This window comes from Monodelphis domestica, chromosome 5 (assembly GCF_027887165.1).
Source record: "Monodelphis domestica isolate mMonDom1 chromosome 5, mMonDom1.pri, whole genome shotgun sequence".
Lineage (NCBI taxonomy): Eukaryota > Metazoa > Chordata > Mammalia > Didelphimorphia > Didelphidae > Monodelphis > Monodelphis domestica.
Window position 1 is genome coordinate 152,202,029 of NC_077231.1, and position 26,405 is coordinate 152,228,433.

The window sequence follows — 26,405 nt, forward strand, 5'->3', positions numbered from 1 at the left end:
CATCTGGAGAGCAATTTGAAATCAGACTTAAAGGTCCATAAAACTGGTCTTTTGATCCAACAATACTACTACTTGGTCTATAATGCCCAAGAAATATAGGGGATAAGGACCTACTTGTACAAAAATATTTATAGAAGTTCTTTTTGTGGTAGCAAAGAACTGGAAACTGAAGGGATGTCCATTAAGTTGTGGTATATGATTTAATGGAATACTATTGTGCCATAACTATGAACAAGATGATCCCCCCCCCCCCAAAAAAAAACAACCCTGGAAACATATACTAAATGATGCAAAACGAAGTGAGCAGAACCTGGAGAATTCTGTATGCTGTAGTAGCAATAAAGTATGATGATCAACTGTGAACTATTATCATCTGTGCAAGGATCCAAGACAACTCCAAAGGAAAAATGATGAAAAAGGATGATTTATTCAGTCTGAATACAGATTGAAGCATGCCATTCTTTATTTCCTCCATGAATTTTTCACTAGGGCAAGTTCTTTTACAATATGATGAATATGGAAATACTTATTGTATCACCAATATATTATCTGCCATCTTGGGGAAGGCAGAAGATGGAAGATATAACATGGCAAAATGTCAGAAAATTGAAAATGCACCAACATGCAATCTGGAAAAAAATGAAAAACTGATTTAAAATATTATTTAGTTGTTTCAATCATGTCTGACGCTTTGTGATACCATTTGTGGTTTTCTTGGAATGGTTTTCTATTTTCTTGACCAGCTCATTTTATAGGGAAAATTGAGGCAACAGGTTTAAGAGATTTGCCCAAGGTCACATAGCTAGGGTGAGGCTTGTTAAGGTAGGATTTGGGGTAAGGGAAACACAAGAGGAAAACATAAATAAGCTCTGCTTTATTATTTGGGGAAGGGTAGGAAAGGAACAGGGGTTTAGGAATATACTTATACTTAATTTAAAAGATTATAACTAAGCTATATTATTAAACTAAAACATTAGCTTCCCAAATATCCCAATCTCACACCAGGAGTCCAAATCAAATAGGGCCAGGATATTATGTTGTTAGATGTCCAAGTAAGTCCGGACTGATGCTGCCAGCAGCCAGATCCAGAAAAACTCCTTCCTCCATTGATCACAGGCAAAATCCTTTTCAAGGTCCTTCCAGGAGATCAGACACTGAGAAGACAAACTGTTGGGCATAGAATCTTCCCAGATCCCAAGGCTCAGGCTCCCATGTGGCCCTTGGTCACATGCTATTGTCAATCATTCCCTATGATTTACATTTCTCAGTTTTTGCAACAGTTTTGCAAATTGCAAACTTTTTCATCCTTTATCACAGGCTAGATTTGAAGTAAGAAATATAAGTACTCCTGACTATAAGCCCAGAACTCTATCTATAATGTCACCTAGCTGCCCTTTGTATTTAAAATAATTGGTTTCATCAATGTGGGTATTTTTCCACTGATCATCATTCTTCCATATATGATCTCATGAGCAGTTGTGCCTATAAAATTCATACAGAATCACAGAATTGGAAGAGTTAGAAAGAATCTCAACAGCCCTCTATTCCTACCCGCACATGGAAAGAATAATCCACCCCCCACTAATACAAGGTATTCCAAAAGACAGTGTGGTTTGAACGTTAATAGCTTTAGGATATCTTTCACATTTTACAAGTGGTTGTTCAGCTTCAGGGAAGATTGAAGATACTAGTGGTCCTCAGGATCCAACTACAGAATTGATGGCAAAGCTCAAGGGTTCTTAGGGTGGGTTGTTAGTTCATATGGCAGTATCTGGAGTTCTGGAACCTATAACGACAGAACTCTTGGGAAAGCTTAGTGGACTTGAGGGCACAGTATCAGGAAAAATGATATAAGACTGGTAGTTTTCCATCTTCCTGGAATTAAAATATTTGGTGATTCCTTGCTTGCCCTGGCAATGTGAGTGTCTATATATGCTCAGCAAGGTGGCATATATAGAGTATAGCATATATAAGCACATATAGGGAGGGTAGGTAAATAGATGATAGAAATTAGTTCATCACTGTTGGGAAGAAGGGAGGGGTCTGGAAGTTTGGAGCAAAGAAGCGACTCTGGATTCCCTCCTGCAAAGGAGATTGGTGGGAAGTATAAATGTTTAGCCAGAAGGAAGGAGAATGTAGCATTGGCAAGAAAAATAGGAATGAGATGAAGCTTTGTTAGGGCCTGCACATAGTATCTGAGTGGGGCAGATAGGAAAGAATTTATCAACCTGCTTACAATTGAGTCCACTAGATGATATCTTTACTCAGTGTCCCTACTTTTGCCCTTTGGGACCAAAAAGAACTGATCTGGTTCCTCTCCTATGTTTCAGTTTTTCAAATACTTTAAAACAGGTATTAAGTATCCCCCTGTATCTTCCTTATTAGTGGACTGACTTATGGTCAAGGGCCATAAAACTGGTCCTTGTAGTACAATCAATCATTTCTCTAAAGACCTTTACAGTTTGAGAATTCTTATCAGGGTTTGCATTCAGCTGGTGTTGCCTTTAGGAGTCCAAGATCACTCCCCAACCCCATTAGTCAACTAAAAACACATTTATTAAATGTCTACTATGTAACAGGCATTGTGCTGGGTACTGGGGATACAAAGATAAAAATGAAACCATTTTCCCCCTCAAGGAGCTTACAAATGTGATGCAGCAACTGTGCGGGGCTTTAGTAGAGGAGAACAAGGCTATGTGAGAGAAACATTTCAGAATTACTATATAAAAGTCTTATTTCCTTGGGGATCAGGGGTGAAAATGGCTTCAGATTCAAGAGCTGATCCCATCATGTTAGTAAACTACAAAATTCTCCAAACTGTCTTACTTAATACATTTTGCCTTTTCATATCTCTTTGCAAGGCTCTCTTGTCCTTTTAGTGTAAACCTTACTTGGGGGAGAGCTAACAAAATAAATGGAGTATACTTTGTGGGCTATATAGATACATTTATGGTTGAAGTGAATTAGTATCCATTCAGACTCCCCCATCTTGTCCTCCCAGATGTTTCCCTTAAGGTTTGGACAATCTTATGAGCCCTGAATCAACAGGAAAAGTGACACTCTGCTCAATGCCAGTCAAAGCAGGACTGGAGGACAAGAAACAGTATTGACTACATTAAAATTTTATGAAGTAGAGAGAATGAACACTGGCAATGTTAAAAAATGAAGATAAGAAACTGAACTAAAGTGACTTTGTTGGCTTGTGGGTTTATATGTGAGTTGGGGAAGGAGAGGAGTGGAGAAAATAACTAGGGAGAGAGAATTATAGATATGGAGCTTGAAGGTATCATAGAAATCATCTAATCCAATTACCTGATTTTGTTCTTCATTCATTTCAGTCAGGTCCAACTCCTGTGATCCCATTTGGGGATTTTCTTGGCAAAGATCCTGGCATAGATCGCCACTTTCTTCTCCAGTTCATTTTATAGATTAGGAAACTGAAGGAATCAGGGTTAAGTGACTTGCCCAGTCTCACACAGCTAGAAAGTGTCTGAGGCCAGAGTTGACTGACTCCAGGGATGGTTCTCTCTCCACTGAACCAGCTAGCTGCCACTCACACATAGCTTAACTTTTTAGGAAATTTTCCCCTGAATCAGACCTATGCTAGTCTCCTCATATCTTCTAGTTATTGATTCTGATTTGACCTTTTAGCAACCAGAACTGAACACAATGTGATCCAGGTATTAAAAAAAAAAACTAAGACAGAGTAGAGGGAGACTATCACCTTGTTCCTAGAAGTTATGCCTCTCCAAATAGAATTTAAACATGAATTAGCTCTTGTTGGCTGTCACATCACATTGCTGATTCATATTAAGTTTGCAGAGTGCTTAGATCTTTTTCAGACAACCTGCACTCTGACAATCACATTTCTTCTATCATACCTGTGAATTTAACTGTTTCAACCCCAAGAATAAGCATCAAGTATAAGTATGTGTTCTAACTGGATTTTGACTTGTGAAACAAATATAGATACTTAATGCAAGATCGTGTTACAGTCTTTTTGGATCCTAATGTATCTGGTGTGTTGGTGAAACTTCCTAGTTTGTCTTGTCCACAAATTTGATTAGCATGCTATCAAAATATTTATCCAAGTTTTCAATAAAGGTGATAGAGGTCACTGGCCCAAGACTATATATTTTAGGGCACTTTTCTGGAGACTTCTGGTCAACTTGACACTGAATGATTATTGAGTCTGGCTATTGTTCACCCTTTATCTTCAAAGAGGACCAATGGCATCATGGGGTAATATTTTGACTTGTATAAGAGTTGGAATTATGTGCAGCAGAATTGTACAAAGAAGTTAACCCCACTCTTTCTTCCAGAGCTATTGCAGTCCAGTGGCAAGATAAAAATCAGGATGACTGGTCATGGCCCAGGATGCAGTGGATGACCTTGGTATCTTTGATATCTACCCAAGCTCTAAGTGCTCCACAGTGTCTACTTTAGCTGCCTTAATGGCTGTTGGGACAAATTGTTTTCATCTACCCTTTCCACTGGGGGGAAGTCCTATGAGTTTGCAATCCATATAATTGTACCATTATCTAGTATACATCTGTCCATCATTTCCATAAGAATGGTTTGAGACAATGATAAAATTCTTTACTAAAAACAAGGTAAATTTTTTTCTGTATTTAACATTTTCCGTTATAATCATCAAGTAACTGTACAAAAAGGAAATAAAGTTAGTCAGATGTGAGTTTTTGAAGTTTTGTAGGGTTTCTTTTGTAATTACAACTTTCTTTTCCAGAAGCTCAATAATCATCTTTTTAAGTAATACTATCCAGAATTTTACCAGTAATTATTGAATTCCATTTCACTGATAAAAGAAGATGTAGACCCCCTCCCTTCTCTTTCTCATATTAAGAATCTGGACAATTGACCTCATTCAGTCCTACTGTACCTTTCTCATTCTCTTACAGACTTTCAAGTACCACTCTTAGTGACTCATCAATCACATCCTGCCAATTCTTTGAGTACCAGGAGGCATATAGTTCATCTGGGTTGGGTGACTTGGGTTCAGCTATGTGCTCTCTTATTATCTCATTACTTATCTTGGCTGTCAACTCCTTTTTGTTTTGTCTTAATCCTTCAAAAGACATTCTTCTTAACAGAAAGGTAGAAACAAAATGAGAATTATGGGGAATTGGAGAATGGGATTGTTCTTTGTAATTCTAGCCTTAAGAGAGTTACCCAGGGGCACTCAAAAGGCTAATTCCTTTTTTTCCTATCCATCCTTATAGTCATCCAGGTTTGCAGTCTTAATGCTATCTCTCTTACCTGACTCTTACCAACCATATATATCCAATCTGTCATCAAATCTTGTGATTTCTACATTCACAGCTCCTCTCAGACCCATCCCCCTTTTCTCTATCCACACATCTAGCCACCATAGTTAGGATCTCATTATTTCATATCTAAACTATTGAGATCAGTTGATAAGTTTAAAAAAACCCTTATCTTTCACCTTAGAATCAATACTGCATATTGCATCCAAGTCAGAAGAGTTGTAAAGGCTTGGTAACAGGGATTGTGACTTTCCCAAGGTCACACAGCTAGGAAGTATCTGAAGCGTGATAGGTTTGTAATGGGGATTTCTGCCTCCATATGCTTCCTATTCCAATCCATCTCTCACACATCTGCCAAGTGACTTTTTTTCAAGTACAAGTTTGACCATGTATGTCATTCTCCTTTTCAATAGGTTTCAGAAGTCCCTATTGTCTTTGGGATCCAATAAGAACCTTTCTGTTAGGCATTTAAAATGCCTTACCATGTCTCCCAACTACTTTCTAGGTTTATTTTAATTTACTCTCCTTCACACATTCTACTCTCCAGTCAAACTGGTATAGTTGTGACTCATACATCACACACCACTTTCCATTTTCTTGCATTTGTAATGGCTTTTTCTCCTGCCCAGAAGGTACTCCCTCTTTACCTTTGCCTTTTCAAATTCCTCTTTTCTTTACAGGTTCACTTTAAGGGGCAGTGAGGATAATGGATAGAGTGCTAGGCCTCCTGGATTCAAGAGGACCTGGATTCAAATTTGGCCTCAGACCCTTCTTGGCTGTGTGATCCTAGGCAAACCACATAACCCTGATTGCCTAGCCTTTGCTGCTCTTCTGTCTAAGAACTGATACTAAGACATAAGGTAAATATATAAAAAATAATGGCCAATTTTAAGTTCCACACACTCCATAAAATTATTCCTAATCTTGATCCCCAGAAATGCTTGTACTCTCCCTCTACTAAATTGACCTGGTATTTATTCTGTGGATGCCTGCAGGTTGTTCCTTAGAATATGATATAAACTCCTTGAGGGCAACTTCCCATTTTGTCTCCTTAGCTCTATCATCTAGCATAGTGATAGTAAGCACTTAATGAATGCTTGTTGATTGATTTCACAGTATAGTGTCTAGGATGCTTGCTTTTAGAGTCAGGAAGAGATGGGTTCAGATCATGCTTCTGAAATTTGCTAGACTGCCACATTAGAAGTGACCCAACAGAATCAGGGCTACTTAATTTCTTTGAACTTGAGTTTTCTGATCTGAAAAATGAGGCAAGTTTGCACTAGAGAGGCTCTAAGCCCTATTGATAGTAGGCATGTCCATTGCCTGATAGGTTAGAAGTTCTGAGAAGAAGGAATTGAAGTGATGTATTTCAGATTCCACAGATAGTCCTCCATTTTTCTATGCTAAGTTGCCTTTTTTAAGTTTGATAAGTGGAGCTAAATCCTGAGCCTAACTTCTGTAATTTAGGATGAAAATTAAATTTGATGTGCCTGATGGACAGATATAACAGAGAAACCAAATTGGAAGGGTTACTTAGACAGTGCAATCACATTTATCTATTATTAAAAAAATTAAAATGTTTAAGGGAATCAATGAAAAAAATTTGAAGGAAGGTAGCCAAATAGGGCAATATGTCAAACTATATTACAAGGTGGTAATCATCAGAACAATCTAGTATTGGCTAAGAAATAAAGTGGTGAATCAGTGTAAAAGGTTAGATACACAATACTTAGTAACAAATAACCATAGTAATTTAGTGTTTGAGAAATAAAAAGCCCAAGCTTTTGGGAGAAGAACTCACACTCTTTGACAAAAACTGATGGGAAAATTGGAAAAAGGAAAGGTAGAGCCTGGGGATAGACTCACATCTCAAACATAGGTACATGATCTAAACATAAAAAGTGATACTATAAGCAAATTTGGGGAGTATGGAATAGTTTACCTGTCAGATCTATGAAAAAGAGAAGAATTTATGACAAAACAAGAGATAGAGAGCATTATAGGATATAAAATGGATCATTTTGATCAGCCTCCCAGAGCCCCATGGCCATCCTCTGAGACTGCTTGTTCAGTAGTTTTATAGTCACATCTGATTCTTTGGGGCTTTATTTAAGGTTTTCTTGGCAAAGATACAGGAATGGTTTGCTATTTGCTTCTCCATCTCATTTTACAGATGAGGAAACTGAGGCTAACCGGGTTAAGTGGCTCACACAGGCCCCCACAGCTAGCCTGAGAATGGGTTTGAACTCAGGAAGTCTTCCTGACTCCAGGACCAGCATCTAACCACTATTCCACTTAACTTCCTGTTGTGCTATAACCTTTAAGGAAAACCTTTCCAAACATTCTCAGAGCAACCATTACCATTATTTCTATGGTCAGTCTCCACTCTGACTCCTTCTTTGTTTTATAAGCAGAGATTTTTGTATAAATGTTTTCTCTTAATGAGAATAAGAAGGGAAAAGCACAAGACTTGGAGTCAGAAGACTTTAGTTCTAATCTAGACTTGGCAAGTTAAAAGTTATAAATGTGGGCTCAATCTCCAGGGGAATATAGGCTCCTTGAGAATAGGGACTATTTTAATTGTGTAAACCTCAAATTTCCTTAGACTTATAATTGTTGAAAATTTCACCATTGGGATATTTCATACTTGGAAAATTTCTTAATGATAGTCTATTGGAATGGGAACTCCATTGGCATGGGAGGTTCCTTCTCTTCCCTTCTTAAGATTACTTTAGGACAGAAACCCTTTGCTGAACAATGGAAAGGACTTTGACCTATGCTTAAGCATAGAACAGGAATTTCTTTGAGTCTTGATTGATTTTAGAATTGATACAATGGAGATACTTGGAATAAATCTCCACCCTATTCAACCCTAATAGGATTGAGTAAGGGCTGCAGCCTAGATCAAAATTTAATTATTCCAATCTCTACCATACTCAAGTTAACAGGATTTAGAAAGGGCTGTAACAAAGGAGTAAAGATTTAATCATTTGAAAAATATGACCTTCAACAGACATGTGCAAAAGCCAGAAACCTCTGGGCGGTCCTGGGTTAAGCTAGAGCCTCCATTGACAGGGAAATTGATGAAGAGTGATTGGTAGATGTGAGGACTGAGGGGAGGCAACTTGGATGGTTTCCTTAAAGATAGGAGGGTCTGGAGACTCGAAGAGGTGGTTGAGTTTTTTGGTCGGTGTGGTTCCTGGGCTCTGAGGAAGCTTGCTCTGAAGGAAGCTGAAGGTGGGGGCCTCTGAGACTGTTTCTCCATTTTGGACATGTGAGTAATAGGGACTGATCTCTTTTCTTTGCCCCAGCTATCTAAGGGCTTGGGCCTTTTGGCCCAGCCTAAACAGAAGGGGTATTTAAGCCCTATTCCCTTCTCTCCCCTTTCTCTCTCTCTATATATATCTAATTCCTTTCTTGCTCCTATTGTAATTAAACTCCAAAAAAGGCTGACGGCTGACTTGAGTTTTTCATTTAGGAATTACATAGCTGATTCCTTGGCGACCTTAAATTAATATATATCAGTCTTTTAAAGTGATTCCCTTGTTACAATTGGTCCCCAAGTCCTAGCATTCTATCTGGCATATAACATTGGCTTAATAATCCTTATTGAATTGATTTGAAAATTCTCTCACTTGATTTCCTTATTTATAAAATAAGAATGTTAACACCTTTCCTGCCTGTGCACTGGGCCTGGAGTCAAGAAGACCTGAGTTCAAATCTAGCCTCAGACACTTACTAGCTGTGTGACTCTGGGCAAGTCATTTATCCCTGTTGACCTCAGTTTCCTCATCTGTAAAATGAACTGGAAAAGGGAATGACAAACCACTCCAGCGTCTTTACCATGAAAACCCCAAATAGGGTCATGAAGAGTCAGACATCACTGAACAACAACATTGTGCCTACCTTGCAGGGCTACTGTGATGCTCAGATGTGGCAATGAATGTACATAATATATAGCCTTGTGCAAATAGAAAGTGTTATTATTAATCAATTTAGGCACTTGCCAAATGCTCCTATAGGGTTTTAATGTTTATAAATTGCTAACTTGGGGGTGCTTTTTTCTGATGAGTGTGCTCAAAATGACAAGGAAAGAAACCCATTACATTCAATTCAACAAACATTTGGTTAGTTAATTGCTGAGGATAACAAGTTTCTAATTCCCCACTCTTAAGGAGTTTACATTGTGTGTATGGGGAGATGAGGGGGTGGAGGAGAAGAATATACAGCATGTACAAAGGAAAATGCAAAGAACTCCTGGTTGATGAAATCATGGCTCTGTCCTAAAAACATACATAGAAGGATTTTTTTTTTTTTGAGAAGGGAAAAACATTGAACTGGAGGTTCAGGGAAGTTGGTGCCATGAAGGAAGTAAAGGAGGGGAGAAGAAATCAAGTAGAAGCTTGAGGAATGGAAGAAAGACATTGTCTTACTCCTGACACCTCCTTTGGGAAAGTTGCTAAATATATCTAGACCTGTTGTTTTTGTTGTTGTTCAATCATTATTAGTTGTGCCTGACTCTTCATGACCCATTTGGAGCTTTCACCTCTCCTGTCCTCTCCTGTCCTCTCCTGTCCTCTCCTCTCCTGTCCTCTCTTTTCTCTCCTGTCCTCTCCTCTCTTGTCCTCTCCTCTTCTTTCCTCTTCTCTCTTTTCTTCTCCTTTCCTTTTCCTACCTTTCCTGTCCTATCCCCCTTTACCTTCTGACCGAGAACCAGTATCAGTTCCAAGGCAGAAGAGCAATAAGAACTAGACAATTGGGATAAGTGACGCCCATGGTCACACAGCAAGAAAGTGTCTAAAGTTGGATTTGAACCCAGGACCTCCTATTTCTGTGCTTGCCTCTCTCTATCCATGAAGCCACCTAGCTGTCTCCCATTTGGGATTTTCTTGTCAAAGATACTGGAGAGGTTTGTCATTTCTCTTTCCAACTCATTTTATAGCATAGGAAATCAAAACAAACAGGGTTAAGTGACTTTCCCAGGGTGACATAGCCAGAAAGTATGTGAGGCTGTATTTGAACTCATGAAGATAAATCTTCTTGATTCCAAGCAGAGTGATTTATCTACTCTGTCATCCAGGAACTCTGGACTTTTAGAGCCATCATTTGTAACATGATGGGGTTGGACCAGATAGATGGCTTCTGAGATCTCTTCCAACTTTGGATCTATGATGTTATCCTCATTTTTTCTTAACACTTTTAAAAGCATTACAGCTTTTGGTGTTAAACGGATAACTTGACAATTTCTGCATTCCCAAGAACCTTAAGAGAAAGTACTTTATTCTTTTTCCTATGGGTTAATTGAACAACATTGGAAATAATAATTGTTATAGGCAGGAGAACAGCAGGGGAATATACCTATCACAATATGAAGAACTGACCGAAGAGATGGAGAATGTAGTCTAAACCTTGGAATAAGGGTTGATCAGTACCTGTCCTGCTCATCACTAACCATGTGATTATGTGCCAGACATTTCAACTCAACATATAAATTTTTTCATCTGTAAAATGGGCAACATACTACTTTTCCTACCTATGTCACAGTGTTAGGAAGAAACTATAAAGTTCTAAAATGCCAGCTATTATTGTAAAGGGCTAGGTACTGAAAAGTTCCAGGAAGAATTTTTGGGAAGAAGGGCAGCTAGGAGGCTCAATGGATAGAACTCCAGGCCTGGAGTCAGGGGAATCTAAGTCCAAATATAGGCTCAGACACTTCCTAGCTGTGTGACCTGGGGCAAGTCACAACCCTAATTGCCTAGCCTTTATTGCTTTTCTATCTTAGAACCAGTACTTGTATGGATTCTAAGGCAAAAGGTAAGGGTTTTCTCAAAAAAAAAAAATTGGGGGAAGAAGCAGATTCTACATAAACAATTATCAAGATGAGCCACATCTGAATCTTAGTATTCTTGAACTGCTTTTAGGAAAAACCTGCTTTTTCAAAACCCGAGTAGGTCACAGCACACTCAAAGGGTTAAAATGGACAAAATAAAAAGAAATAGTATATAAGTGGTTTTTTTTTTGGTCTGCTTTTGTATGATTGCAAATTTATTTAACCACTTTCTGTCCTTATTTCCCCCTTGTGTAGATTGGTAAGGATGAGGATTTTATTCATGTAAAAGTTTTAACTAATCAGAAGAGTTAAGTATTCTTCAGGATGCATTCAAAATACCTAGTCCCTACTAATAGATTAAATAACTAATAACTAGTCCAAGGATATTCAGAAAATCCTTATTTATCAGAGCCTCAGTTTTCCCATCTGTAGAATGGGGATACTAACATATGCTATATTAAAAGGTGGGGATGGGAATGGGCTTTGCAAAATATAAATTTCTAGACAAATGGGAAATTTTTTTGAAAATAGGATTTGGTAGGATACAAAATCTGTATTTAAGGGGGGCAGTAAGGGGACAAGAGTAGCTCAATATGAAGGAGAGGGTTGAATTTGACTTTTAATTTGATTGGTGGAGGACTCATAGATCTAGAATTAGAAGTTACTTCTGGGCCAATATCCTGGTTTACAGTTGAGGGCACTGAGACCCAGGGACCTGCCCAGCTTAAGTAGTAAGCATCTAAAGTAAGTTTTGAGTCCAGGTCCTTTGTCTCTAGAGCTGGCACTTTTTCCTTGTGTGACCAATTCATCTGTAGCCTACAGCTTTATGGAGTTGGCTGTTATCAACTTGCCCAGATTCACATAGCTAGTATATGTTGGGGTGGGGCATAAACCTATTTTCTTCTGACTCTAAGATTAGCTTCCTGTTCCCTAAACCACAATACCTCTTTATCCATACTTTAATTTTTAATTTTTAAAGACATATTAACAAAGAAACATATTTTAAAATACTACAACATAGAATGGAAGTTTAGAATTAGAAGAAGAAAAATGTATATCTGGTACTCATTCCCCCCTTTTTATTTATAAATACAAGGAAAATGACATTATCTTTTAAGAATTCTTCTGAAGAAAAGTTTGGAATACTAAAGGTATTTTAGGCCTCAAAGTGTTACTTATTGAAAATATTACTAGAGATAACAAAGATAAAGAATTAAAGAATATCTCCTATAAGTCTCAGAAATTCTGGACACATACTGTAAAAACCTAGGGAAGACAATTCTTTTTAAAAATAAAAATAAAAATTCTTTTTCAGATTACATGTTGATAAATTTATAATAATTTTTTCTGACATTTTGTGATATGTTTTCTCTTTCCCCCCAAGATGGCAAGTAATATGACATAGGTTATACACCTGTTATTATATAATACATATTTCCTCGCTTGTCATATTGTGAATGAAGGCACATATCAACTACAACAGAGAAAAATTCATGCAGGAAATAAAGTGAGAATGGTTTGCTTCAATCTGTATTCAGACTCCATCTGAAGAGATTCCATCCAACATCTCTTCTGAAGGAATCATTAAGCCCAAGATTCTCACCTCCCATCTAAGCCAAGACTGTTAGGGAGTATGAATGGAGTTGCCTCAATGGGTCAAAGAATGGGGGTTGGGGAGGGGGAAGAATAGTTTTTGAATTCTTGGCCAGTTAGCTTGACTTTAATTCCTGGGAAAATTCTAGAACAGATGATGAAAGAGAATGTTGATCTTTCATATAGGGAAGCAGCCAGCATTACTTTGCCAATTTAATTCTGATTCCTTACAAAAACGTGAATTTTTTTTTTTTGAGATTTTGACTCAGTCATCAAAAAGGAGAGAGTCTATAAGTTAGATATGTACCAGTAAGTAACTTTGCTGATACTGTTCTGGAGTGAACTCATTTGAATTACTCCAAGAAGTTTTTGTAGTGGTTAAAATCATTATTAGTGGCAACCCTAGAGGCTGCTGGTAGTTCCGTGGATGGAGAGCTGGTCTTGAATTAGGAAGACTTAAGTCCAAATCAGACCACAGAAAGCTATGTGATTCTGGGCAAATCCCTTAACCCTTGTTTACTTTCATTTCTTCAACTGTAAATTAAGGATAATAAGAGCAACAACTCTAAAAGAGTTGTGAGAATGAAACAAGAAAATATTAAAAGTGCTTAGCAAAGTGCTTGGCATTTAAGAGGCACTGGTTAAATTCTTATTCTCTTTTCATGAAAAATAAAATATCATATTCATAGGACAAGATAAAAGGCATCCTGCAAAGAAGGTACTCCTGTAGTTCTATGAATACAAGACCAAGTATTGGTTTTATTAGAAGTAATTTGCACTTAAACAGTTGGTTTCTTTTTGTGGAACAAATTCCATGCATTTGTGAGAAAATTATTTGAGGTTATTTAACTAGTACAAGGCAAAGAATGAATTTAGCAGAACATTTTGACACGGGAACTGAATTTATAAGCCATTAAAATGTAACATCTTCCTTAAGGGTGGGGATTGCTATTGCTTTATCTTTCTATCACTAATGTTGAGGGTAGGATCCGAAATATATTAAATCCTTAATAAATCTTGACTGATTGATTTTTTATCATAGGATGATAGAATGAGAACTGGAAGAGCCCCCAGAATTCATCTAGTGTATCTCCTCATCTTTCAAATGAGGAAAGAGAGATCCAAGTACATTAAATGAAAGGCTGCACATTATATAGGCAATAAGACTCACAGAGGGAGATTTGAATCCAAAACTGTAAATGTAGCCAATATTTTTTTGACTATATTACATTGACTTTACCAAAGGATTCTAATGCATAGAGGTGATATGATGACCTAAATATATTTGAAAGTGATTGAGAGGAGGTAATACAGAATATTCTCCTTCCTTCAGACTATGGTAAAGTAATCCCAGAAGGTATTAGCTCATGTTTTCCTGGAGACAAAAGGAAGAAATTATCAGTGGCTTCTAGTGATGAATTTATGCTTCCTTAGTGCAATTGATGGGACCCCTGGATTTGGAGCCACAGGATCTTCATTCAAATCTCAGTCATGGGAACAGGTAGATGGTTGAGTTAGAAAGCCAGGTCTGGAATCTGGAGGGCTTGAGTTCAATTTGGTCTCAGATACTTCCTAGATGTGTGATCCTAAGCATATCACTTAACTTCAATTTCCTAGCCTTTACCATTCTTCTGCCTTGGAACAAATAGTATAGATTCTAAGAAAAAAAGGGTTTAAAATCTCACTCAAGGTTTGAATCTCAATCCTGCCCCTTGCTACTTACCTGACCCTAGGGTAAGTCATTTAACCTCTCTTTGCCTCAGTTTCTTCATTTGTAAAATGAAACAGTAAACCAAGTGGTCCTTCTAGCTCTTAATCTTTAATCCTATCTCCATTTCTAGTCCCAATATCTCCCATTTCCCCCAGTTTTATTCCCTTTTGTCATTATAGAAATCAGCACAGCCAACTAGTTAGTATCTTATAGACTTGCTATAGGAAGTATTTTGTCTACTCCATCTCTCAAGACAGCAAGATAGATAATGGTCTATCTTTTTTAAGGTCTATAGTAGAGCATCCATGAGCTTTAAAAAATCTTTATTGAAAATTACATTTCAATATTATTGTCTTGCTTTGTAATCATATATTCCACTGAATGCATGTAAAACCATTATTCTGAGAAAGTGACCACAGGTTTCAAAAAGCTCTCAACAGGAGACGTTGCCGATTTCTATCAAATTTTTCTTTTCAGGGAATTCTTTCCCACAGCTCGTATGAAAACTCATCCTTATTGACACTTTGTTTTTCCAGTTCAAGTGTAGAGGAATGAATGGTGGCTTGAAGGTGCAAGCATGTGGCATAACAAATGTGCAGACTGGATCACAAGGCAATGCTCTGCCCAGTGTTCAGGGCCACATGGAAGAATGCCTGGCTTTGAGTTTTTATTCCAGTGTCAACACTGCACTGAGCTTGTGGCCTCTCTTACCTCACTGAAAATGTCTCCTTTGTCCTGCTTTAAGTTTCAACATAGAACTCATTGTTTCTAAATGAAACAGAGGAGCTGGGAGTTCAGCAGGAACAACAATAATAATAAGCAACAGCGGCAGAACAGACCCCAAGTGTGGGAAAATTAGGTTAGTAGCAGGCAGCTGGTGTTCCATCCACTGTGTGACCTTACAGCTGGAATCTTTTCTCCTGGTGCTAAGCCCCCACAAAACAGATGTGGAACACAGAATAAACAAACGGGTTCCATCATGTAGGAAGCTCATGCAAGGTCTGAAGCTTCTCATTCTAAGCCCTAGGGAGCTGTCCAAAGGGAAAGGAAAAGAAAAAGAAGAGACTATTTGTCTTTACATTCAGAGAGTTTTTGATTAGCAGAACTGGAAAGCTTTTCTGTGCATTTGTGGGAACAACAAAAAGTTCAAGAGGAGGAAACAAGATCAAGGGCTCTTTGCTCTTTCAGCAACTTCAAAGTTCATTCATCTAAATATGCTCTTACCATCTTGGCTTCCTTGCTGTGCCTTGGGTAGCTGTACTCTTTTCAAGAGTGCAGTCGTGCTGGATGGGGCCAAATGAAATGTGTTCTGTGGAGGAGTGCCATACCCCAAGGGAAAAAAGAATGCTCTTGTTGGTCTGCCTGCCCTCTATGGTTACAGATTCAACCAGGAAACGGACCTGCTGGAGGATGTCGGCCTCAGAGGGATATTGCTATGTTACTTTGGGCAAATCATTTCCATCTCCCGGCTTTTCTTTTCTTCTTTGCTAAAGAGAATTTCTTGCTTTTGTAATTGTATCCCAAGCTCCCAGGGGAATGCCCACCACAATGCAGAGTTTTGTAAATGCTCATTGAGTGATTCATCTGTATAATGAGGGAGTTGTACTAGATACCCCAAAAAACCATTTTATCCCTAATGATCTGTGATTCCATCATTCAAGGATTTTTTTTTTTTAGCTTTGTTTCTGGTCCAGATTGTTGGGTGTGGGGACTCATGAACATAAATATGTGAATTGCCACAGCTTTCTATTCTAATAGCCTTTTTATGCTATATCTGGCAGGGGTACTAAGTATGTATGTATAAAGGAGATTCAAGGCTATTTTGTCTTGACTTTACAGCAAATGTGCCCAAGCCCATCTGGACTATAATAGCAGAACCTGCCCTTTTGTGATCTGCAGAAGGAAAGGAGGCAAAAGAAGGGCTTTTGAGATAGGTTGTAGACTCTTCTTCCACTGAGGGCAAAGATACCTGTCAACCTGGGAGGCTTTGACTCAGTTCCCCTAACCCCCTGCCTCACCATTCAGAATGGCCAAGTTCTCCATGCTTCTGTATACTGAGTAGTGAGGGCTGGGTATGCGAATATTCTCTTGCTCTGCAATTGATCACACTGTGTGATATTTAGTGGTCTCTTTCATTTTTCCCATCCAAGAATCACCCATTTCAATTTACTATGCCTTTTAAACACTTTGAGATTTCTCAGATTGAAGTTCCCCATATAACACCCATGTGTAATGCTCAGTACGTGGGAACATTTGATTCTTCCCTTTGAAAGATCACAGATAGGAAGCTCCTAGAGTCAGGAAGATGTGAGTTCAAATCCGGCATCAGACACTAACTACATGACTCTGGGAAAATCACTTAAGCCTATTTGACTCAGTTTCCTCATCTGTAAGATAACTGGAGAAGGAAATAGCAAATCTTTCCAGTATCATTATCAAGAAAACTCCAAATTGGACTGTGAAGATTTAGACACTACTAAAATGACTAAATGACAACAAAATTATATTTTCTGGTTGTGACATCTTGAGATGTTCATATAACAATTCATTTTTCTACCTGTAAAATGGGAATATTAAAAGTAACACTCTCAATTCTTATCTGTAAAATACAGGGATTAGACTAGGTGGGTTTTAAGGCCCTTTCCATGGTGTTGAGTCTATGCTGTAAGGCAGCTTAGTGTTACAATAGAGAGAGTGCCAGAAGTGGGGTCAGGAAGACCTAAATTAAAATGTAGTCTCACACTTACTAGCTGTGTGACTCTAGACAAGTCACTTAACTTCTGTCTACTTCAGCTTCCTCTACTAAAAAAACTACCATTCACAGCACCTACCTCTAGGGTGGTTGTCCAGACAAAATGAGATAACATCATTTTTGAAAGCTTTAAAGTGCTATAAAAACTAGCAATAATAATAATGAACATTTACATGCTACTTTAAAGTATTTTACCTCATTTGAGCCTCTTAAGAGCCCAGGGAGATAGTTACTATCTCATTTTAAAGATAAGGAAGTTAAAGTTGGGAGTTAAACTGACTGCTTCCAGATTCCTGCTCTAGTCCTTTATCCCTTATGTACCATCTTACTTCTTTATTCTATTTATTTAGTTTATTCATCCATTCAGTAAACATTTGCTGTTGTTTAGTCTTTTCAGTTGCATCTGACTCCTTGTAACTCCATTTGGAGTCTTCTTGGTAAGGATCCTGGAGTGGCTAGCCATTGCCTTCTTCAGCTCACTTTAGAGATGAGGAAATTGAAGGAAAGGGGATTAATGATTTGCCCAGGGTCATGTAGCTAGTGTCTGAGGCTAGATTTGAACTCAGAAATATCAGTCTCTCTGTTTATAAGCCTGGCACTTTACCCCCTGTGCTATCTACCAGCCTCTGCTAAATACATACTATGTGCCAAGCTTTAGCCTAGGTATTGAGGAAATGGGTAGGAGGGAGGACAAAAAGTTAAGCCCTAGCCATACATTCATTGAGTTTGCTATTTAGATAGATAAGACATAAATAGCTTTAATACCCAGTATTGCCTGATTAGATAATTAGAGATGCAGAAGCCTAATGCTAGTTTACTTCAAGGAATGCTGTGCAATATAGCAAATGGGGATGAGGGGATATTTTGATTAAAATACAGAATGGCACTAGCACTATATAATTAGTTCAACATCTAATAGCCAAATGTATTTACCCTATTGCTCAATTGCTTTGGTTAGTTAAAAGATTTGCCATGGGATGATGAATTCTATGGATTTAAAAAAGAATTTTCATAAACATAAACAGAAGACAATTTAAATTCAATATTTTTATTTTTATTTTTTTAAACCCTTAACTTCTATCTTAGAATCAATACTGTATATTGGTTCTAAAGCAGAAGAGCAATAAAGACTAGGCAATGGGGATTAAGTGACTTGTCCAGAATCACACAGCTAGGAAGTGTATGAGATAAGATTTGAACCCAAAACATCACATCTCCAGGTCTGGCTCTCAATCCACTGAGCCACCTAGCTGCCCCCTCAATATTTATTTTTAAACTTTGATGGCTGTTATTTATTTTTCATTGACATATTTTATTTTCATATCACCTTCATTTCTAGATATATCCCTTTTCTTTCTCCTACCTCGAGAGACATCTCTAATAATGAAGAATATAGAAGAATAAAAATGAAGAAAAGATACTGTCAAACTAAGGAACACATCACTTGAGTCTGGCAGTATATGCAATTTATATTCACCTCTCTGGAGAAGAGAGAGAAGTACATTGGCTTACCTCATCTTTGGGGCCAAGTTTGGTGGTTATGAAAACATTTTTTTTCCTTTCTCTTAAATCCCAAAGCTTTGTTGGATACTGAAATAATGAATGTTAAGATTCCGATTCTACTCTATTTTCAATTTTTGATAGGTTAAACATTCCCAGTGCAGTTGGGAGAGGTGGGATTCATTGGCTACAGCTAAAGAGTAAAATCATTCTGAAAATATATTTGGTTTGTGAGTTTTCCAATCTATGGCTAGATCTTGTCCATCCAATTATTTGACATGGAAAACCTTGGAATGTAGGCATTACAGAGGCATGGATACCCAGAATACTGGGATGATAAAAGAAGTTGTGCTCAGATGCAGTGATGGTGCATAATTGTGAGGAGTATCTCTGAGGTAACTAGAAGTTTGAAAGAAATCAGGAAATGCAACTGTATTTTCATTTATGTAACTGATTGTTCCTGAAAAAATATATATGCATATATATATATATATATATACATATATATATATATATATATATATAACTTTACACAGATTGAATTCTAACACCTGAATAACATTTTATGTTTAACTAGGAAGTTTGCCATATATGGATATTCTTTCATGAGACAAAGGATTCATTTTATGAAAGTTCTGGTTTTTTTTATTAGTGTTTTTCATGCACAATTTCTACAATACCAAAAATACTGTAAAGACAAACATCTGTGAAAGACTTTGGAACTCTGATCGTGCAAAGACCAACAATAATTCCATAGGATTCATAATGAAATGCTACCCACAATTAGATATAAAGATGATGAACTTGAGTGAAGATGGAGTTATAGTTTGGGAGAGCTCATGGACAATCTGAGAATCTGTTTTGCTTAAGTACACAGACTTGTAAAAGGAATTTTGTTTTTTGGGCTTTCCAAGTGAAGGAAGTGGTTAGTGGAAGTAAGAGGAGGACTTTTTTTTTGACAGAAAAAGTAAAACATTTTAAGTGAAAAAAATCTGCTTGGACACAGTGCTTGGCACATACGTTCATAATAAATGTTTGTTGACTGATCAACAAAAACAGACAAAAACATAAGACAAAACAACAATAAAGCACTGCCATATTGATCAGCTGTAACATTACAGATTTTTCTGAGGGTCAAAAAATGTTTCAGTGTTAACAAGTCAAATGTATGATTTAATGAATTCTCCCCCCCCAATATGTTTTAGCAACCATTTTCTGAGTGTCTACTGTGTGTGTAGCATCGTACTGAGTCCATTTTTCCTGGCTTCAGGTTGACTAGCACATTCTTGATATCTGAGAATTTTACACTCTTGTGGAAATTCTATAATTGTGAAATGATGAAATACATTTGCATAATTGTATGCAATTTTTAATACCATTTTTACATCTTTTTACACCATCAAGCAAACCAAAGCATATTTCACAAAAATTCTATCACATATCTTCTTTCTTGCAAACTCAACCAACTCAGATTTTTATTCTTTTTCTATTCTTTTACTCTCTCTTTTTTTCTTCCATTGTGTGCTTGGTCATATTTTATCCTGACTTTTAAAGATATTTATATGTTTAGCAATTTCCACATAATCCCTTAGGAATTCATCTCATAATTTAACCTTTATCACTTAGAAAATATTCCCACTATATAATCAATAACTTTAGCAAAGTTGTAGCATACAAAATAAACCAACATAAATCATCAGTATTTCTACATATTTCCAATACATCCCAGCAGCAAGAGGTAGAAAGAGGAATTCTATTTAAAATCACCCTAGACAATAAAAAATACTTAGGAATCTATCTGTCAAGACAAACACAGGAACTATATGAACACTACTACAAAACACTTTCCACACAATTAAAATAAGATCTAAGCAATTGGAAAAACATTAATTGCTCATGGTTAGGACAAGCTAACACAATAAGAATGACAATCCTACCCAATTTAATTTACTTATTTAGTGCCATATCTCTCAAACTACCAAGAAACTTTTTACTGAATTAGAAAAAAAAACTATAACAAAGTTTATTTGGAAGAATGAAAGATTAAGAATATAAAGGAAAATAATGAAAAAAATGTGAAGGAGGGTGACCTAGCAGTACCAATTCTTAAACTGTACTATAAAGCTGTGGTCATCAAAACAGTATGGTAGTGGTTAAGAGACAAAAGATAGACTTGGGATAAATGATCTCAGCAAGACAGTGTATGATAAACCCAAAGAGCCCAGCTTTTGGGACAAAAATCCATCACTTGACAAAACTGCTAGAAAAATTGGAAAACAGAATAGAGAGATTAGATTTACCCTCCCCGAAGATAAATTCAGAATGGGTGAATGACTTGAATATAAAGAAGAAAACTAAGTAAATTAGGTGCACATAGGATAGTTTTCCTGTCAGATCTTTGGGAAAGGAAAGATTTTAAGGCCCAGCAGGAGTTAGAAAAGATTATAAAATATAAAATAAATAATTTTGATTACATTAAAATAAAAAATGTATAAACAAAAGCAATAAAATCAAAATAAGAGGAGAAGCAACAAATGGAGAAAAATTATTATAACAAAAACCTCTGACAAAAGTCTAATTACTCAAATTTATAAGGAGCTAAATTAATTGTACAAAAAAGTAAGCCATTCTCCAATTGATAAGTGGGCAAGGGACATGAACAGCTAATTTTCAGATAAAGAAATCAAACTATCAATAATCATATGAAAAAAGTGTTTTAAATCTCTTATAATTAGAGAAATGCAAATCAAAACAACTCTTAGGTACCACCCCACACCTAGCAGATTGGCTAACATGACAGCAAAAAAAAGTAATAAATGTTGGAGGCAACAAAGTTGGGACATTAATGCATTGCTGCTGGAGTTGTGAATTGATCTAGCCATTCTGGAAGGCAATTTGGAACTATGCCCAAAGGGCGATAAAAGACTGTCTGCCCTTTGATCCAGCCATAGCACTGCTGGGTTTGTTCCCCAAAGAGATAATAAGGAAAAAGACATGTATAAGAATATTCATAGCTGTACTCTTTGTGGTGGCAAAAAATTGGAAAATGAGGGGATGACCTTCAACTGGGGAATGGCTAGACAAATTGTTGTATCTGTTGGTGATAGAATACTAGTGCACTAAAAGAAATAATCAACTGGAGGAATTCCATGTGAACTGGAATGATCTCCAGGAGCTGATGCAGAGTGAAAGGAGCAGAACCAGGAGAACCTTATACACAGAGACAGATACACTGTGGCACAATCAAATGTAATGAACTTCTCTACTAGCAGCAATGCAATGATCCAGGACAATTCTGAGAGACTTATGAGAAAGAATACTATCCACATCCAGAGAAAGAACTGTGTGAGTAGAAATACAGATGAAAAACAATTGCTTGATCATGTGGGTCAATGGGGATATGATGTAGACTCTAAACAATTACCCTAAGGCAAATATTAATAATATGGAAATAGGTCTTGATCAATTACACATGTAAAACCAAATGGAATTGCTTGTTGGCTACAAGAAGGGGATGGCAGGAGGGGAGAGAAAGAACGTGAATCATGTAACCATGGAAAAATATTCCAAATTAATTAATTGAATAAAATTTTTTAAGTTAAAAAAAGAAAATACACTAACAATTCTAAATCCTTTTCTTTCCCTTTTATTGTTTTTAACTTGTTTCCTCTTGTGCTAAATCTTTGCAGAAAGGAGTAGTGACTAACAGGGTTTCACATGAAAATGGACACAGTAAAGCAAGACATTGGAATCAGATTTCTGTAGCTAGCCCAAATTATAAAACTGATGTCCCTAATGACATCATAAAGGCTAATGGAACAACATTTGGCTTTGTTGTCCAGATGAAGGTATTATTTCTTGATTTGACTTTGCCAGTGGAGACCCATGGTGAATAGGGAACATGCAAAATGTTAGACCTATTTCAAAAGCACCAGAGAATAGAGAACAGGAAGGAATGGGAAAAGGAAGGAAAGGAAGAAAGGGGGAATAAATTAGGAGGAATTATCAAATGACCTAAAATGAATGAAAAATATAGAGGGAATGAGAAGATGACACATATTTTTAGAACTAGCATGTGTACGTGAATAAGATACAGTGAGCACAGGAAAATGTTTGTTTAGAACAATCTAAGAATATTCAGGGATACTCTATTTCCTCTTCTAAATTAGAGTCTGTTCTAGTTTCTTATGTTCCTGGGAAATTAATCTGAAGTCATTTAAACAATAATATTAATAATAATAACTAACATTTATATAGTGCTTAAAATTTGCAAAGCTATTTACAAATATCTTCTTATTTGATCCTCACAACCACCCTAGGCTTGTTGTTGCTTAGTTGCTTAAGTTATGTCTGTCTCTTCATGATTCTATTTGGACTTTTCTTGGTGAAGATACTGGAGTGGTTTGCCATTCCCTTCTCTAGTTCATTTTATAAATGAGGAAACTGAGGCAAACAGGGTGAAGGGATTTGACCAGGGACACAGAGCTAAGTGTCTGAGGTCAGATTTGTACTCTGGTCTTCCTGACTTGAGGCCTGGTACTCTATCCACTGTGCCACCTTCATTTTACAGAAGAAGAAACTCAAGCCACATGAGCTTGTGACATGCCCAGAGCCATAGAGCTAGCAAGTATCTGAAACCAGACTGGAACTCATTTCTTTCTTACTTTAGATCTAGCATTCTATCCACTATAGTTCCTAGATGCCTTTAGCCATTTAATTCCACTGTGTCCTTTAAAAAAAAGTTCTATGATGTTTTTATGGTAAAGTCACTGCAATGATAGCACAGCAAAGTAATCTTTCAAGTTTACATGTATAATAAGGGGGTTTGAAATGCTATCATAAAAATAGTGGTGAAACTGTAGTTGCAGGACCTGAGTTCAAATCCCACAATTGATGCTTACTACTTGTGTGAATCTGGGGAAATCACCTGACCTCTTTGGGCCCTAATTTCCTCATCTGTGAAATGATGGGTTGAATTAGATGTTCTTTGAGGTCCCATATGGTCTATAAGCAAGACTGACTTGTCTGTTCCAACACTGGCCTTGTAGCTCTCAGGCGCACCTTGGTTTTATAGTGCAACACTGAATTGGTGCCTGGATGCTTGAGCCCTTGCTGTATGAAAGATAACTATTACTTCTGCTTTCTCACTGATCTGAGAGCATGACTTTCTATGTCTTTGAGTGGGAAGTAATTTATCCAAACTCTACCAGCTAATATGGCATTCCAATGGCATGGGAAATGATTTGCATTTCAGGATAATGACATTATTTGATGACTGCAATATTTTTGGCCTTTTGTGAGCAGCAATCATATCTTTTAAATGACTAGGATTTGAGTTTCAGTCTTCAAAGGAGGCACCTTTGGCATGGATACTGAAGTAGAATAAGGAGTCTTGGGTTTTTTTTTTTCCTCTTAGAGAATATGCTAAAAGCTTGCATCACCATCTTTAGAAATAAATTCCTCATAAGCAAATGCCACCTTGAGACTTTGTATGTATGAACAACATTTGAATGGCTTTGATCTGCCTTCATGTTTCACTTATTCAAGATTGCCAGAGGGGGAACCTGGGTGGCTCAGTGGATTGAGAGCCATTCCTAGAGATGGGAGGATGCGTTTTCAAATATGACCTCAGATACTTCCCAGCTGTGTGACCCTGGGCAAGTCACTTGATCCCCATTGCCTAGCCCTTACCACTCTTCTGCCTTGGAAACTATACACAGTATTGATTCCAATATGGAAGGTAAGGGTTTAAAAAAGAGAGATTGCTAGAAACAGAAACAAAGCCTCATCTCAATACATTCTCTGGCTCAAACTTTCCTTAAGAAATGTCAGTGTTTTCTGCTTGCACATTACTCAGAAATAATTTGGAGTGGTCAACAGGTATTAAATGTCCCATATCACACCTGTAATATCCTGATACCAGCACCCAAGAGAGAACCAAAGATAACATATCCCACACTCATGAAGCTATAAATTCTCCCATCATGGAATCTTTGATTATTACGTAGTGTTTGCATCAAGCTATTCCCTTGGCAATGAATAGAAACAACAAAGAGCCATACCAAAAGCTCTCTTTGGGCCATCTGTTAAAGGCTTGGCTTTCTAATGGGATACTGTACCAAGAACTATATGAGGCTTTGATAATGCAGGGATATTAATCATGCATCAGTAGCCAAAATGTGGACTCATCTCTTACTGTATTATGGACCCATTTGGCAGTCTGGTAAAACCCATGGATCCCTTCCCAGAATAAAGTTTTTAAATGAGCCAAATAAAATATACAGGATTAGAGAGTAAATAATTATATTGAAATAGTTAATTTTAAAACAGTTAATAGATCCTAGTTCAAGAACCCCACCTAAAACATCCCTAGGCAGTTATATTAAAAAGGAAGTATTAAAGTTTACCTGTGAAATTAATTTTGAGCAAGTAATCTGTGTATAGCTTTTTCCCATCTAGAATCTTCATGGCTTCACAGAGTTTGGTGGTGTTTGGGCAGAGGGTCCTCTGCATCTTGTGTAGAGCATGGGCCATGGCATACACGGCATTCACCACAAACATGATCTTGGACTCCTGCTCATAATTGGAGCTGTCAATTGCTAGATGCTTGTCACAGGTCCTCCGGTGAGACCTTTTACCCTGTAGGCTGCACTGGAATTTCTGTTCCCAGAAGTCTCTAAACCAGGGGTTCCGATGGTTGTTGTAAGGACTGAGGCTCTGGAAATACCGGTCAAACTCGCGGATGGGATGGGAAGCCAGTTCCAAGGTGATGGCTCCATAGGCTACGTGCTCATTGCCCTTGACAATACTCTCCTGGGCACCCCAGCCATCACTGGCGATCCATGTAAAGGAAGCATTGAAGCGGCTTGCAGCAGCAATCAGCTCCCGGGAGTCATCACTTCGCATGAAGAGCACGACCACGCGAGCATTAGGCTTTTGGAGCAGCTCACGGATGACACTGTCATAGGACTTTCGAATGTTGGATCTGCCTACCTTCTCGGAGGTGGCGATGCAGATGTTGCGAAGACGTGCCTCCTGCTCGAAGGCTTCAATTCCTGTTTCACCATAGTCACCTTCTGAAGCCACAGTTGACACATAAGTCCAGTTAAAGAAACGCAAGATCTCAGCCATGGCCTTGGCCTGGTAAAAGTCTGGGGGCACAGTTCTGGCGAAGTAATCATAACGTGACTTGTCACTCAATTTGGCACTGGTAGATGCGTAGCTTATCTGGGGGATCTGGAAGAGCCTTAGCAGATTTGCCACCTGTTTATATGAAATAATAATGATAATAAAAATAACAATATTAATGAAAACAAATATATCTCATACATCTATAGATCTTTAATTCTGAATTTTGATGTGGGATAAATCTTACAGATCATTTAATCTAATTTGCTCATTTTATTTATTTTATTTTGTTTGAAAAATAATCAGTTATGATTTTTTGAAGATAAACCTGAGTCTTTCTGTTTCAATCATGTTGGAAGTCTAGTGCCACTCATGCACCTATGTTGGATCTATGGTTGGCATATAAACCTTACCTCCTCCATTTCTTAAAAAAATTATTTTTAACACTTTTCTCTATACATTTTGAATTCCAAATTCTTTCCCTCCCTTCTACTCCTCCCTCACTCACTGAAAAGGTAAACAAAATAATACCAATTATGCATATGGAATCATGCAAAACATTCTTTCATATTAGCCATATCATAAAAAAGCAACAAAAATAAAGTT

The 26,405-nt window shown here is 37.3% G+C and overlaps 1 protein-coding gene across 1 annotated transcript in view; it reads right to left on the reverse strand.

Moving 5' to 3' along the window:
* The window catches only part of GRM3 (glutamate metabotropic receptor 3), a 305,775-nt gene that overhangs the window by 73,631 nt on the left and 205,739 nt on the right, over positions 1-26,405 (reverse strand). Inside the window, exon 3 of the mRNA XM_001364106.4 lies at positions 25,079-25,934. Within this exon, the coding sequence (XP_001364143.1) occupies positions 25,079-25,934 (856 nt within the window). The remainder of the gene's footprint in view (positions 1-25,078; positions 25,935-26,405) is intronic.